Source organism: Arachis ipaensis, chromosome B3 (genome assembly GCF_059453495.1).
Source record: "Arachis ipaensis isolate K30076 ecotype BB chromosome B3, ASM5945349v1, whole genome shotgun sequence".
In the NCBI taxonomy this organism is placed as follows: domain Eukaryota; kingdom Viridiplantae; phylum Streptophyta; class Magnoliopsida; order Fabales; family Fabaceae; genus Arachis; species Arachis ipaensis.
In genome coordinates this window covers 5,601,247-5,612,194 of record NC_142438.1, presented here as the reverse complement: position 1 = coordinate 5,612,194, position 10,948 = coordinate 5,601,247, and the positions used below count along the sequence as shown (strand labels likewise).

The following is a 10,948-nucleotide window of genomic DNA, read 5'->3' as shown; positions in this document are numbered from 1 at the left end:
AAGAAATGATCATCCAGTTGTTAGCTAAAACGCGCCTATTTTGTTCATATTATCAAAAATTAATTAAATAATTATCATTCCCGCGTAAACTCACCAACCCTTAGCTTATTTGTGTTCGGTAATCACTTAGACAAATTTTAGAAACCAGTATTTTTATTTAGTATAAATAACTCATATACTTTTTATTTATGAAATAGAATTGAAATTGATTTTTGAATATGAAATAAACAGTGTGTTTATTTTTTTTTAGGCTCTTTGAAAGTAAAAAGTGCATCCTTGGCTTAGCCAACCAAAGTGAGTTTATGGCTATTTTCACCATAGTGGAGTTGCTAACTTCGCCAAAATTGGTGAATCTAAACTATGTCACTATAGTGGGGTTGTTATCCTCGTCAAGATTGCTGAGCCCAAGCGACATCTTCTATTATAGTGGTTGTTGACCGATTCTCGAAGATGGCTCATTTTGTACCTTGTCATAAGATAGATAATGCCTCCTACATATCAGATTTGTACTTTAAGGAGGTTGTGCGCTTGCATGGTATCCCTCAAACAATAACTTCAGATCGAAACGTGAAGTTTATGAGTCACTTTTGGAAGACTTCATGAAAAAAAAAAATGGGAACTCACCTACAGTTTAGCTCTGCTAGTCATCCGCAAACAGATGGTCAAACAGAAGTGGTCAACAAAAGCCTAGGAAATTTGCTACGAAGTTTTGTGGGCAAACACCCTCGTCAGTGTGATCTTATTTTGCCACTAGTAAAAATTTGTCTATACTATTAGATATAATTTTACATCATTAAAAATAGTACTCCTTCTCACCTTATTACAGTAAAACAATTTTCTTTTTAATCTTTTTACCATATATATACTACCATAATACTACAATGTTAGAGAATTTTTATAAAAAAAAATTTATATTTTGATACCATATTAAAAATAAGAGACTAAATTAAAAAAAAAATTTATGTATTATTGAGTTATGTTAAAAGTATAATGTACAAAGAATATATATATATAACCGTTAAAAAAATTAAAATAATAAAAACATAAAATCTTACAATTAATATACAGATATATTATATAAATATAAATAATACTACTTTATCTAAATTGATTTTAATAATTCTCTAACAAATACCATGTTGAGGTATAAATGAATCAACAAATATCAATTTGCTTGCCTCACCTCCGAGTCTGATTTATATTTTACCTATAGATTATACTAATTAATGAGGCATAAATTAACAAAATAATTTTGTCGTATAATAAAAGAGTAATATTACATATCTAAGTCTTTATATGAATTAAATTTAATTAAATTAAATAATAAAATTTAAAATAATATTAGTTATAATTAATTTTTGTTATGTTAAACTAATTTAGTTAAACTTAATTAACAAAAAAATTTAGATATATAACATTATTTATAATAAAAATGAACTACCAATCAATAAAAATAGTTAATGAGTTATAATTCAAATGGTATAGTCTCCTCATACTCATCTAAGAGATTGCGGATTCAAATCTCTCTATCTTTTATAAAAAAGAAAAAATAACAATAAATGATAAATATAAAACAATAATAATAACAATAAATGGTAAATATATATTTTCATGCCAAAGATTCTTGCAAGGAAATTATAATTATTATTAGTTAGTTTAATGTTATGTCATCAAGTGTTATTGGAGTATACATGCATGAACATGGCATACATTATATCAAAGGATATAGATAGAGGTTCCTTTCGGTTCGTGCTTCCATGATAATCTGAAACATAAAACTATATTATCATTATCATGAAATTCCAAAATAAAATATATAGACCCTCACATGATAAAAGTAATAAACAACACTACAAAATAGTAAAATACAATAATTAATTAATTATATTATGTGTTGGCCAATGAGAAAGGGGACGTTAGCATGTCAAACCCCAAGACCTCCACAGTTGCAAAACTTGCGCTGCTAGTCAACTATATTGTTTATCTCTAATTACTACTATTATAAGGAGAGGATTTAACAAAAGCCTCTAGGGCTGCATCTAATTAAGTCATTAATAAATTGTGGAAGAGTTGAAAATGAATATAAATATTTTTTTTGCTAAGGATGTTTTACTTTTTAAAAAATTAGTAGGTGTACACTAAAAATTAACTATTGTGTATATATACATATTTGTTGAAAATAAAAAGTTTAATTCTTGAAGTTTTAATTGTCTCAAATTAAGAGGAAAAGAATTCAGAATCAGTTTTTTTCCAATCAACATTCGATTAATTTTGTTCTTTTTCCTTTTTTTTCCCTCTCTTTCTTATCTTTTATTGTTTCATTTTTTTTAAATTTTTTGTTGCACAAAAAGAGTTGATTTTCTCTAATTAAGTGGGTAAATTAATAAAATACTGTCAGAACATTAGTAATTAGAGAGACCAATCAAATGAACGAAAAATAAAATTGAAGTAAAAACACATATATGTTATTGTCTTTTTATAATTCTACTAGAATTTTTTTTTTATCAAACATAGGAGACTCGAATTCGCAACCTCTTAATTGAGTATGGAGAGACTATGTCATTTGAACTATAACTCATTGGCTTTTATAATTCTACTAGAATGTCAACTAGATTTTAATCAAAAATATTATTTGTATATTAAAATTAGTTATCAATATTATATATACATATATAATTTAACATATTAAAAATATGTATTTTATATTCTAATATTTATTTTATTTTAATAATTAATTTTAGTGTTTATCTATCAAAAATGAATTTTAATTTATATATTAAACTGTGACTAGTATTTAACACATATAATCACTTTGTTTTGAAATTTTTATGGATATAGACCACAATCCCTCCCAAATTAGACTCAATTAGGCCGTACCACACAGTCTGCTTACATTTTTTGTTTGAGAAATGTTATAGAGTTATTAAAATTTATTATTTTTTGTTATTATTTGATAAATAATATTTAAGAGTATGTTTTTGAATTATTAAAATAAAAAAATTAGTTGATGGATAAGTAATAATAAAAAATAATAAATTTTTATAGTCTTAACATTTTTTGTTTTTGTTTTTTGCATATATATATATATAGGAGTAAAAAGTAATCATACTCAAGTTAATTACACACAATTATAGTTTTCTACCATATGTCATCATGGTTTATATTTTGTTAGCACATTGACAAGGATGTTATTGATTATTTTTTTTTGAAGCAATTTAAACATTATTCACCGACAAAAATGTGAGCACAAAAGCAAATATATATCACTAATAACGCGTTTTTATAATCCAGAAAGAGCAATGCTAGGGGCAGCAATTTTTGTGATTGTTAGCCATTAATTAGTCATCAATGATGATTTGATGGTGTGAGATTGGTGTGAAATTTCATCTAATGGCTCACCTTTCTCCGCTGATTACATGTTGGCCAAAATTCTTTAAAATTGTTGCCCCTAGACTTTTCCATCCAGAAATATATATTGCTAAATGTGGATCAAAGAATAAATAAATCAAAGTATAAAGAAATTAAAAAGACATATTAGAGAAAGTTAGTAATTGACTTTGAATTTAGAGTTCTAATACCATATCATGATACCACTCATTCCAAAAAATTCAGCTAATGGAAAAAAGTAACATTAATTATTATATCTCTAATACTCTCTAAATCTCCATTGTATACATTGTACAAATATTCCATTGGCTCCTCATACTTTTCCCGTATCTAAGCCTACTAATTAATTTGAGAAATTAAATGTTTACTCCTCCATATGATCCGGTGCTTTAAGTATATAGTATTAGACATATATTAACATTTTGAGAAAAGAAAGTATGATTAAACACAGAATTAATAAAAAGAATGCATATAGAACAATGCAAATATAAAAAGAAAGGAAATAATCAGAATTGTCTGCCGCCCTTACGCGGTTGTAATCTGAAAAACTCGTTCTTCAGCCGTGCGTATGCCATCACCAACCCTCTCTAATAACTTTGACTTTGTTATTTCCTATATATCCACCATTTGTGGAAAATGTGAACTTTGTTTTATGGAAGCCACATCAAGTTGAAAGAAAACTAATGAGAAGCCAGTCTGTTAATGTATTTAACAAATAATTCTTGTAAGTCAAGGTATTAGATGGTTGCAGTATATAAAGGGTTACAATCCTCACTATGCCAAGCAAGAAATATATAGTGTTGTAGTAAGGGGAGGAGGACTAAATAGGGTTTAACACTTAACAAGAGTTAGTATGGGAACCTCAATGAGATGGAGGCACTTGCCTCCCCTCATTTATGCATTAGCATTTTGCTTAATTGCTATTAATGTTGCTGCTCGTCATGATGACACTCCTTATTATGGAGGCAACTCTCCCTATCACCCAGCTCCACAGGCGGCGCCACCCGCACATGAACCTCACCCACCTTATCTCTACAAGTCTCCTCCTCCTCCATCTCCATACGTTTACAAGTCTCCACCACCACCTTCTCCCTCGCCACCTCCTCCCTATTATTACAAGTCTCCTCCTCCACCTTCTCCTTCTCCACCACCTCCATACGTCTATAAATCACCACCCCCACCTTCTCCGTCACCACCACCTCCATATATCTATAAGTCACCACCACCTCCATCTCCATCACCACCTCCCCCATATGTCTATAAGTCACCACCTCCACCTTCTCCATCTCCACCTCCTCCATATATTTACAAGTCACCACCACCTCCATCCCCATCACCACCACCTCCATATGTCTATAAATCTCCACCCCCACCATCACCTTCACCACCACCTCCCTATGTCTATAAGTCGCCACCACCTCCATCCCCATCACCACCACCACCATATGTTTACAAATCTCCTCCTCCACCATCACCTTCACCACCACCTCCATATATCTACAAGTCTCCTCCTCCACCATCGCCATCACCACCACCTCCCTATATCTATAAGTCACCACCACCTCCATCCCCATCACCACCACCACCATATGTTTACAAGTCTCCTCCTCCTCCTTCTCCATCACCACCTCCACCATATGTTTACAAGTCTCCACCACCACCATCTCCATCTCCACCTCCTCCATATGTCTACAAGTCTCCACCACCTCCATCCCCATCACCACCACCACCATATATATACAAGTCTCCTCCTCCTCCTTCTCCATCACCACCACCTCCATATATTTATAAGTCACCACCACCTCCATCTCCATCACCACCTCCTCCATATGTCTACAAGTCTCCTCCTCCTCCTTCTCCCTCTCCGCCTCCTCCCTATCTCTATAAGTCTCCACCTCCACCATCACCTTCACCACCTCCACCATATGTTTACAAGTCCCCTCCTCCACCATCGCCTTCGCCACCACCTCCATATGTCTACAAGTCACCACCACCTCCATCGCCTTCACCACCACCTCCATACGTGTACAAGTCTCCTCCACCACCATCTCCATCACCACCTCCACCATATGTTTACAATTCTCCTCCCCCACCATCTCCTTCACCGCCTCCACCCTATGTCTATAAGTCTCCACCTCCACCATCTCCTTCACCTCCACCGCCATATGTTTACAAGTCACCACCTCCACCTTCTCCATCACCTCCTCCACCATATATCTACAAGTCTCCACCACTACCTTCACCTTCACCTCCTCCTCCTTACATTTACAATTCTCCACCACCTCCACCAAAGAAAGCCTATCTCTACACTTCACCTCCGCCTCCCAAGTATTAAGCTTGCATGAAAAGTGCTTTAATTTGAATTCTTTCAATAATATTATGTTCAACATTATTATGGTTTCTCTACGTATTTATTTTAAGCGGTCATTAATAAAAGGTTCTACGCCATATAAGGCAAGTAGAACCTAGTCATTATTATATATGAATGTATCTTTATTTTTCAATTGATTATCATATTTTCATGAAATCCTAACGCAGTGTGGTTAGAATTCTATTTCATTATTTGCATATGATCATAAGATCTCAGTGAAATTCACTTAATATTTTTACAAACAATGCAAGCAGCAAAAACTGGTTCCTTCTAGTTTGGCTGGCGCACGCTTCGAAAGAGAAAATAAAATGAACGTTGAAGACAGTCAAGACACTTACGTGCGCTATCATGGCAAACATTAATTTTAAAAAAAAATAAAAAAGTATAACGTACTGTTTAATATAAATTTCCAATAATATCTGCACTACAGGATAATAATTTTTTACCTATTAATGATCAAATATTTACTTTCTGAAAAAGCTTTATCTGATAATCATATTACAAATACTGTTTTTAAAGATATAATAAATCCAGAAAATTCTGCCAAATTAACTAATAATTAGCTCGCAATTACACCTTACGTAAAGGAGGCATTCAAGTTAAATTCCACTTTTTTATCCATCTATATTTAGAATTGATGTTTCAGTAAAGTTATTAACTGAGAAATAAAATGGGCCTCCAACATATATAAAAAAACAACTTAAAAAGTTAGCAAACAGTTGAGTTATGGTTATCCAATATGTCTCGTTTAATTCTCCTCTTTGGTGTGGCCGGTTTCCCGGTACTCACCATGTCCAAAAAAAAAAAAAAAAAAAAATTCTAGAGAAATGATGTCAATATTATTCTTTATCGATCCATATTTTTTTGGAGTTTTGTGTACACCTTTTAAAATGAGTAATTAAAGATATAATTATTTATGTTATTTTTTTGTCACTTAAATTTTTAAGAAAAATAGTTTTATGACATACTATTAAAGTTATATATGCAAAAAGATAAAATAATTAGTCTAAAATTATTTATCCGAAAAACAAAATAATTTTTTATAATTCAAAAATTTTAATCCGATTTCTAACAATTTAAATAATTAATCTAAACGATCTTTGACACATCAGTTGGTCATTATTTATAGAGACTGCTTAGTTTAATTATTTGAATAATGATGAATCAATTAGATTAATTAATTAAATAGTTAAGAATTGATTAAAGACTTTTGAATTGTGAGAGATCACTGGTAAAGATATTTGCTCCTAACAATAAGCATACCTAAATCGACATGGAGCTGATTTTTTTTTATCGTGAATTGTTTTGGGCCTAAGTTTATGTCATTTTTGTTCGTTGTCTGTTTTAAATACATTATAAGTTTAGGCCCGAAAAAAAGAAAGAAAGAAAAGAAAGAAAAGAAAAGAAATGAAAGAAAGGGTTAGGGGTGGCGCCGCTAGAACGTGAGTGTGATTGAGGGCAGTTGAGTATGGCAGGGGTACCAACGACGCTGGAGGAAGTGCGAACGCTATGGATTGGAGACCTTCAGTACTGGGTGGACGAATCATACCTCACTCAGTGCTTCGCACACACCGGCGAAGTTGTTTCCATTAAGATCATCCGCAACAAGCTCACCGGCCACCCCGAAGGCTACGGCTTTGTCGAGTTCCTCTCCCACGCCGCCGCCGAGCGCGTTCTCCATTCCTACAACGGCACTCCCATGCCCGGCACCGACCACAACTTCCGCCTCAATTGGGCCTCCTTCGGCGTCGGCGACCGCAGGCCCGACGCCGGCCCCGACCACTCCATCTTCGTCGGCGACCTCGCCCCTGACGTCACTGATTACCTCCTCCAGGAGACTTTTCGCGCCAATTACCCTTCCGTTAGAGGCGCCAAGGTCGTTACGGACCCTAACACTGGTCGATCCAAGGGCTATGGTTTCGTTAAATTCGCCGATGAGAACGAGAGGAACCGCGCCATGTCGGAGATGAATGGAGTTTATTGCTCCACCAGGCCCATGCGTATTAGCGCTGCTACACCCAAGAAAACCACCGCCTTTCAGCAGCAGTATGCTCCAGCTAAAGGTAAATGTTGTTAGATAACTCAACTCAAATTCACTTATTGAATTGTTCAACTTTATTCTTTATTCTATGTTAAACGCAGGGTTAAGTAGTAGTTATTGTTAATATAATTGAAATCCAGTTAGTGAAGGCAATGTGTTGTTTCAATGCACACATAACTTAAATGTTAATTAGACTGGTATGTGTTATGTGGTTTGTTCTGTCAATTAGACTAGTTTGTGTATGTTTGCTTTTACTATTGTGCTATTTCACTTGAGCATAACGTGGAAGAGAGACTTATATGTCAATGGATGTTTGTGGCAGCAATGTATCCAGTCCCAGCGTATACTGCTCCAGTTCCGCCGGAATATGATATGAATAATACCACGGTGAGTAATGATCATATAGATGCAATTTTTATGGTTTTCATTTTTTTTTTTAATTTGTAATATTGTCTAACATTGCTGTGTTTTGCAAGGTTTATGTTGGTAATTTGGATCTTAATGTCACGGAGGAGGAGCTGAAGCAAGCCTTTATGCAATTTGGGGATATTGTGTCTATCAAAGTTCATGCTGGCAAAGGATTTGGTTTTGTTCAATTTGGGACTAGGTTTTCCTTTCTTTTCCCTTAGTCTTTTCTAACATTTGAATATTTTATGTGATTGCTCTCTAGTATTTTGAAACTAAAGAGGTAATGATATTATTTTGATTGTTTGTATCTACCCTCCGCTTTCCAAGGCAGTAAGTTTCATGTGGCCTGATGTTACACTGCATCTTGTGAGGTCTTTAAACAATCCCTTTTTTAGGGTGTTTTTCCTATTTCTTTTTTCTTTCTCCTGTTATGCGGTCTTTTAAACTCTCTGACCACTTGTGTATGTAGAGCTTCTGCTGAAGAAGCCATTCAGAAGATGCAGGGGAAGGTGGTAGGTCAACAAGTGGTTCAACTTTCTTGGGCTAGTACAACTAGACAGGTGATTTTACCCTTAACTTTTTGACCAAGTGAATTTTAGTTTGTCATGCTGTGACCTGTGCATGTGTGTAGTCTTGTACTATGTCATGCATTTTAATTTTAGGAGCTGCTACATTGTGTATCAAAACATCTTGGTTCTAGGATAATTTTGATGAGCCTTTAGTATGTGTTGCCATGTTTAGTGATTTGGTAGGAAGTGCATGTTTTGAATATAAGTTTAGGCTCAACTACTTGATACTATGATCATTACAAATTTACAAGCCATTCCAACAAGTAGCAAAGAGTTACCTGAACCTGAACCTAAACAAAGCCTTTTTCCCAATAGATGGGGTTGGCTACATGGATCCAAAGACATCATTGCGTCGTGTCTATGCATTGTGACCGGTCAAAGTTTTTCATGGGCTGTCTAGGGCCTAACACACATGGATCCAAAGATGTCACTGTGTCGTGGCCATGCATAGGGATGCGACAAGGTTATACACGGGCTATTGCAACCCTAACACAACCTTCCCCGTCTGGGCTTGGGACTGACTATGTAACATAGCCCGAGCTAAGTAGCATAAGAGGAACAAGAAAACAAAGTTCAGTACCAAATCATAATTACTTATTTACATTAAATCCTTAAGGCTTTAAATGGTCAGTAGAAAGGTTTTAGGCTCAATTTTTGTTGCAAGATTTTAATTAGCTTGTTATGAGCCCTTGCTGCATTTTCTGGCTTATCATAACCTTGGAGTGGCACAACTTTCCCACCCCCACCCTTTCATTCAGGATGATAAATGAAAACATTCATCAATACTGAGTAGATAAATTTTGTTGTGACACGGTATAAATGAAAAACAGTGAAGTAGGTGTGTTTTATTACATGTATTTCCCCTTTTTCCTGCATGTGAAAATAAAAATAAGTTATATTTATTGAAAGATATTGATTTATTAATTCTCCAATGATGAGGATGGCCAGTAGCAAATGTACTACCATGCTACAATAATATAAGATTCATTCCTTTTGATGTTTAATTCTCAGCATTCAGGACTTTCCTGTGTTTCTCCTTTATAACATAAACGTCGTTAGAATTCTAGATTCACACGTACGAATGAGTTTGAATTGCTGATTTTCTCATTGAATTGCTGGTATGTAGGGTTCACATTTCTTGTTTTTCGATGCAGAATTATATTAGCACTAACAAATTTTTTTATTGAAACCATTCCAGGATCCTGGTAGCTGGGGGCAACAGATGGATCCAAATCAATGGAGTGCCTACTATGGGTACGGCCAGGGTTATGAAGCCTATGCTTATGGAGCTACTCAAGATCCTTCATTGTATGCATATGGTGCATATGCTGGTTATGCGCAATACCCCCAACAGGTTAGTACCTAAAATTTAGTATACATACTGGCTCTTGTGGCAGAAAACGATTTCATCACACTACTCATGCAAATGAATTGCTCGTCTTTATTTTCAGGTTGAAGGGGCTCAAGACATGTCAGTTATGTCTGTTCCTTCAGAGGAGTTGTATGATCCTCTTGCAATGCCTGATGTAGATAAGTAAGCTATTCTTATTCCCATTTAAAAGCTAAAACCTTGAAATTTGGTTGATAGTGTATTTATATATGAATAATTATGATGGATTTTTTAATTGTTTTGTCAGGTTAAATGCTGCATATCTCTCAGTACATGGAAGTGCCATTTTAGGACGTCATCTGTGGCAAAAAACCTCGCCATTCGTACAACAAGCTTAGCATGTATTTGTGTTATTGGACATGTAAATGTCAAACAAGCGGATAATGCGAACATGCATTTTACTTTCTGTTTTTGTACAATAAGTAGTAGTTCTAGAATTCATTATAGCAGTTTTATATTTATCATTAGTAGAGTGAGAAGAGCATGAAATAGTTAGATTGATGAGGTGTAGAACTTAGAATATTCTGTTTCATCATCATGCAAATAGTGTAATTTTGTTCTATAATACATCATTGAATGTGACTTCTGTTTTTTGTTTTTATTACACTATATTGCTTTTTGTTGATTCAGCATTGATATCTATAACTAATAGTTGAATTAATGTGACAAGAATATAGCCCTAATTCTCATTAACTCCGTGTCTGCAACTAACTACACTTGATGTATCATAAGTTCATAACAAAGACATCTATGTTGTCTTCGGATATTTATTTTCTGGTTTG

General features: G+C 34.2%; 2 protein-coding genes across 2 annotated transcripts; both read left to right on the top strand.

The window, feature by feature from the left end:
* The first annotated feature begins 4,187 nt into the window (after positions 1–4,187).
* On the top strand, positions 4,188–5,914 carry LOC107629026 (uncharacterized). The gene has a single exon (XM_016331707.3). It carries the CDS (start codon positions 4,241–4,243, stop codon positions 5,720–5,722), a length of 1,482 nt encoding a protein of 493 aa, XP_016187193.1. The 5' UTR covers positions 4,188–4,240; the 3' UTR covers positions 5,723–5,914.
* A 1,196-nt stretch (positions 5,915–7,110) lies between these two features.
* On the top strand, positions 7,111–10,770 carry LOC107629028 (RNA-binding (RRM/RBD/RNP motifs) family protein). Its single transcript, XM_016331710.3, has 7 exons — positions 7,111–7,821; positions 8,122–8,186; positions 8,276–8,406; positions 8,677–8,767; positions 9,975–10,130; positions 10,228–10,310; positions 10,414–10,770. The coding sequence occupies exons 1-7, from the start codon at positions 7,227–7,229 to the stop codon at positions 10,502–10,504; spliced, it is 1,212 nt and encodes a 403-aa protein (XP_016187196.1). The 5' UTR covers positions 7,111–7,226; the 3' UTR covers positions 10,505–10,770.
* The last annotated feature ends 178 nt before the right edge of the window (positions 10,771–10,948 follow it).

Coding starts and splice junctions, on each gene's coding strand:
- LOC107629026 (XM_016331707.3), top strand. CDS start 4,241: ATGGGAACCTCAATGAGATGGAGGCACTTGCCTCCCCTCATTTATGCA.
- LOC107629028 (XM_016331710.3), top strand. CDS start 7,227: ATGGCAGGGGTACCAACGACGCTGGAGGAAGTGCGAACGCTATGGATT. Junction 8,407..8,676: donor TTTGTTCAATTTGGGACTAG/GTTTTCCTTTCT, acceptor TTGTGTATGTAG/AGCTTCTGCTGAAGAAGCCA. Junction 8,768..9,974: donor GGGCTAGTACAACTAGACAG/GTGATTTTACCC, acceptor AAACCATTCCAG/GATCCTGGTAGCTGGGGGCA.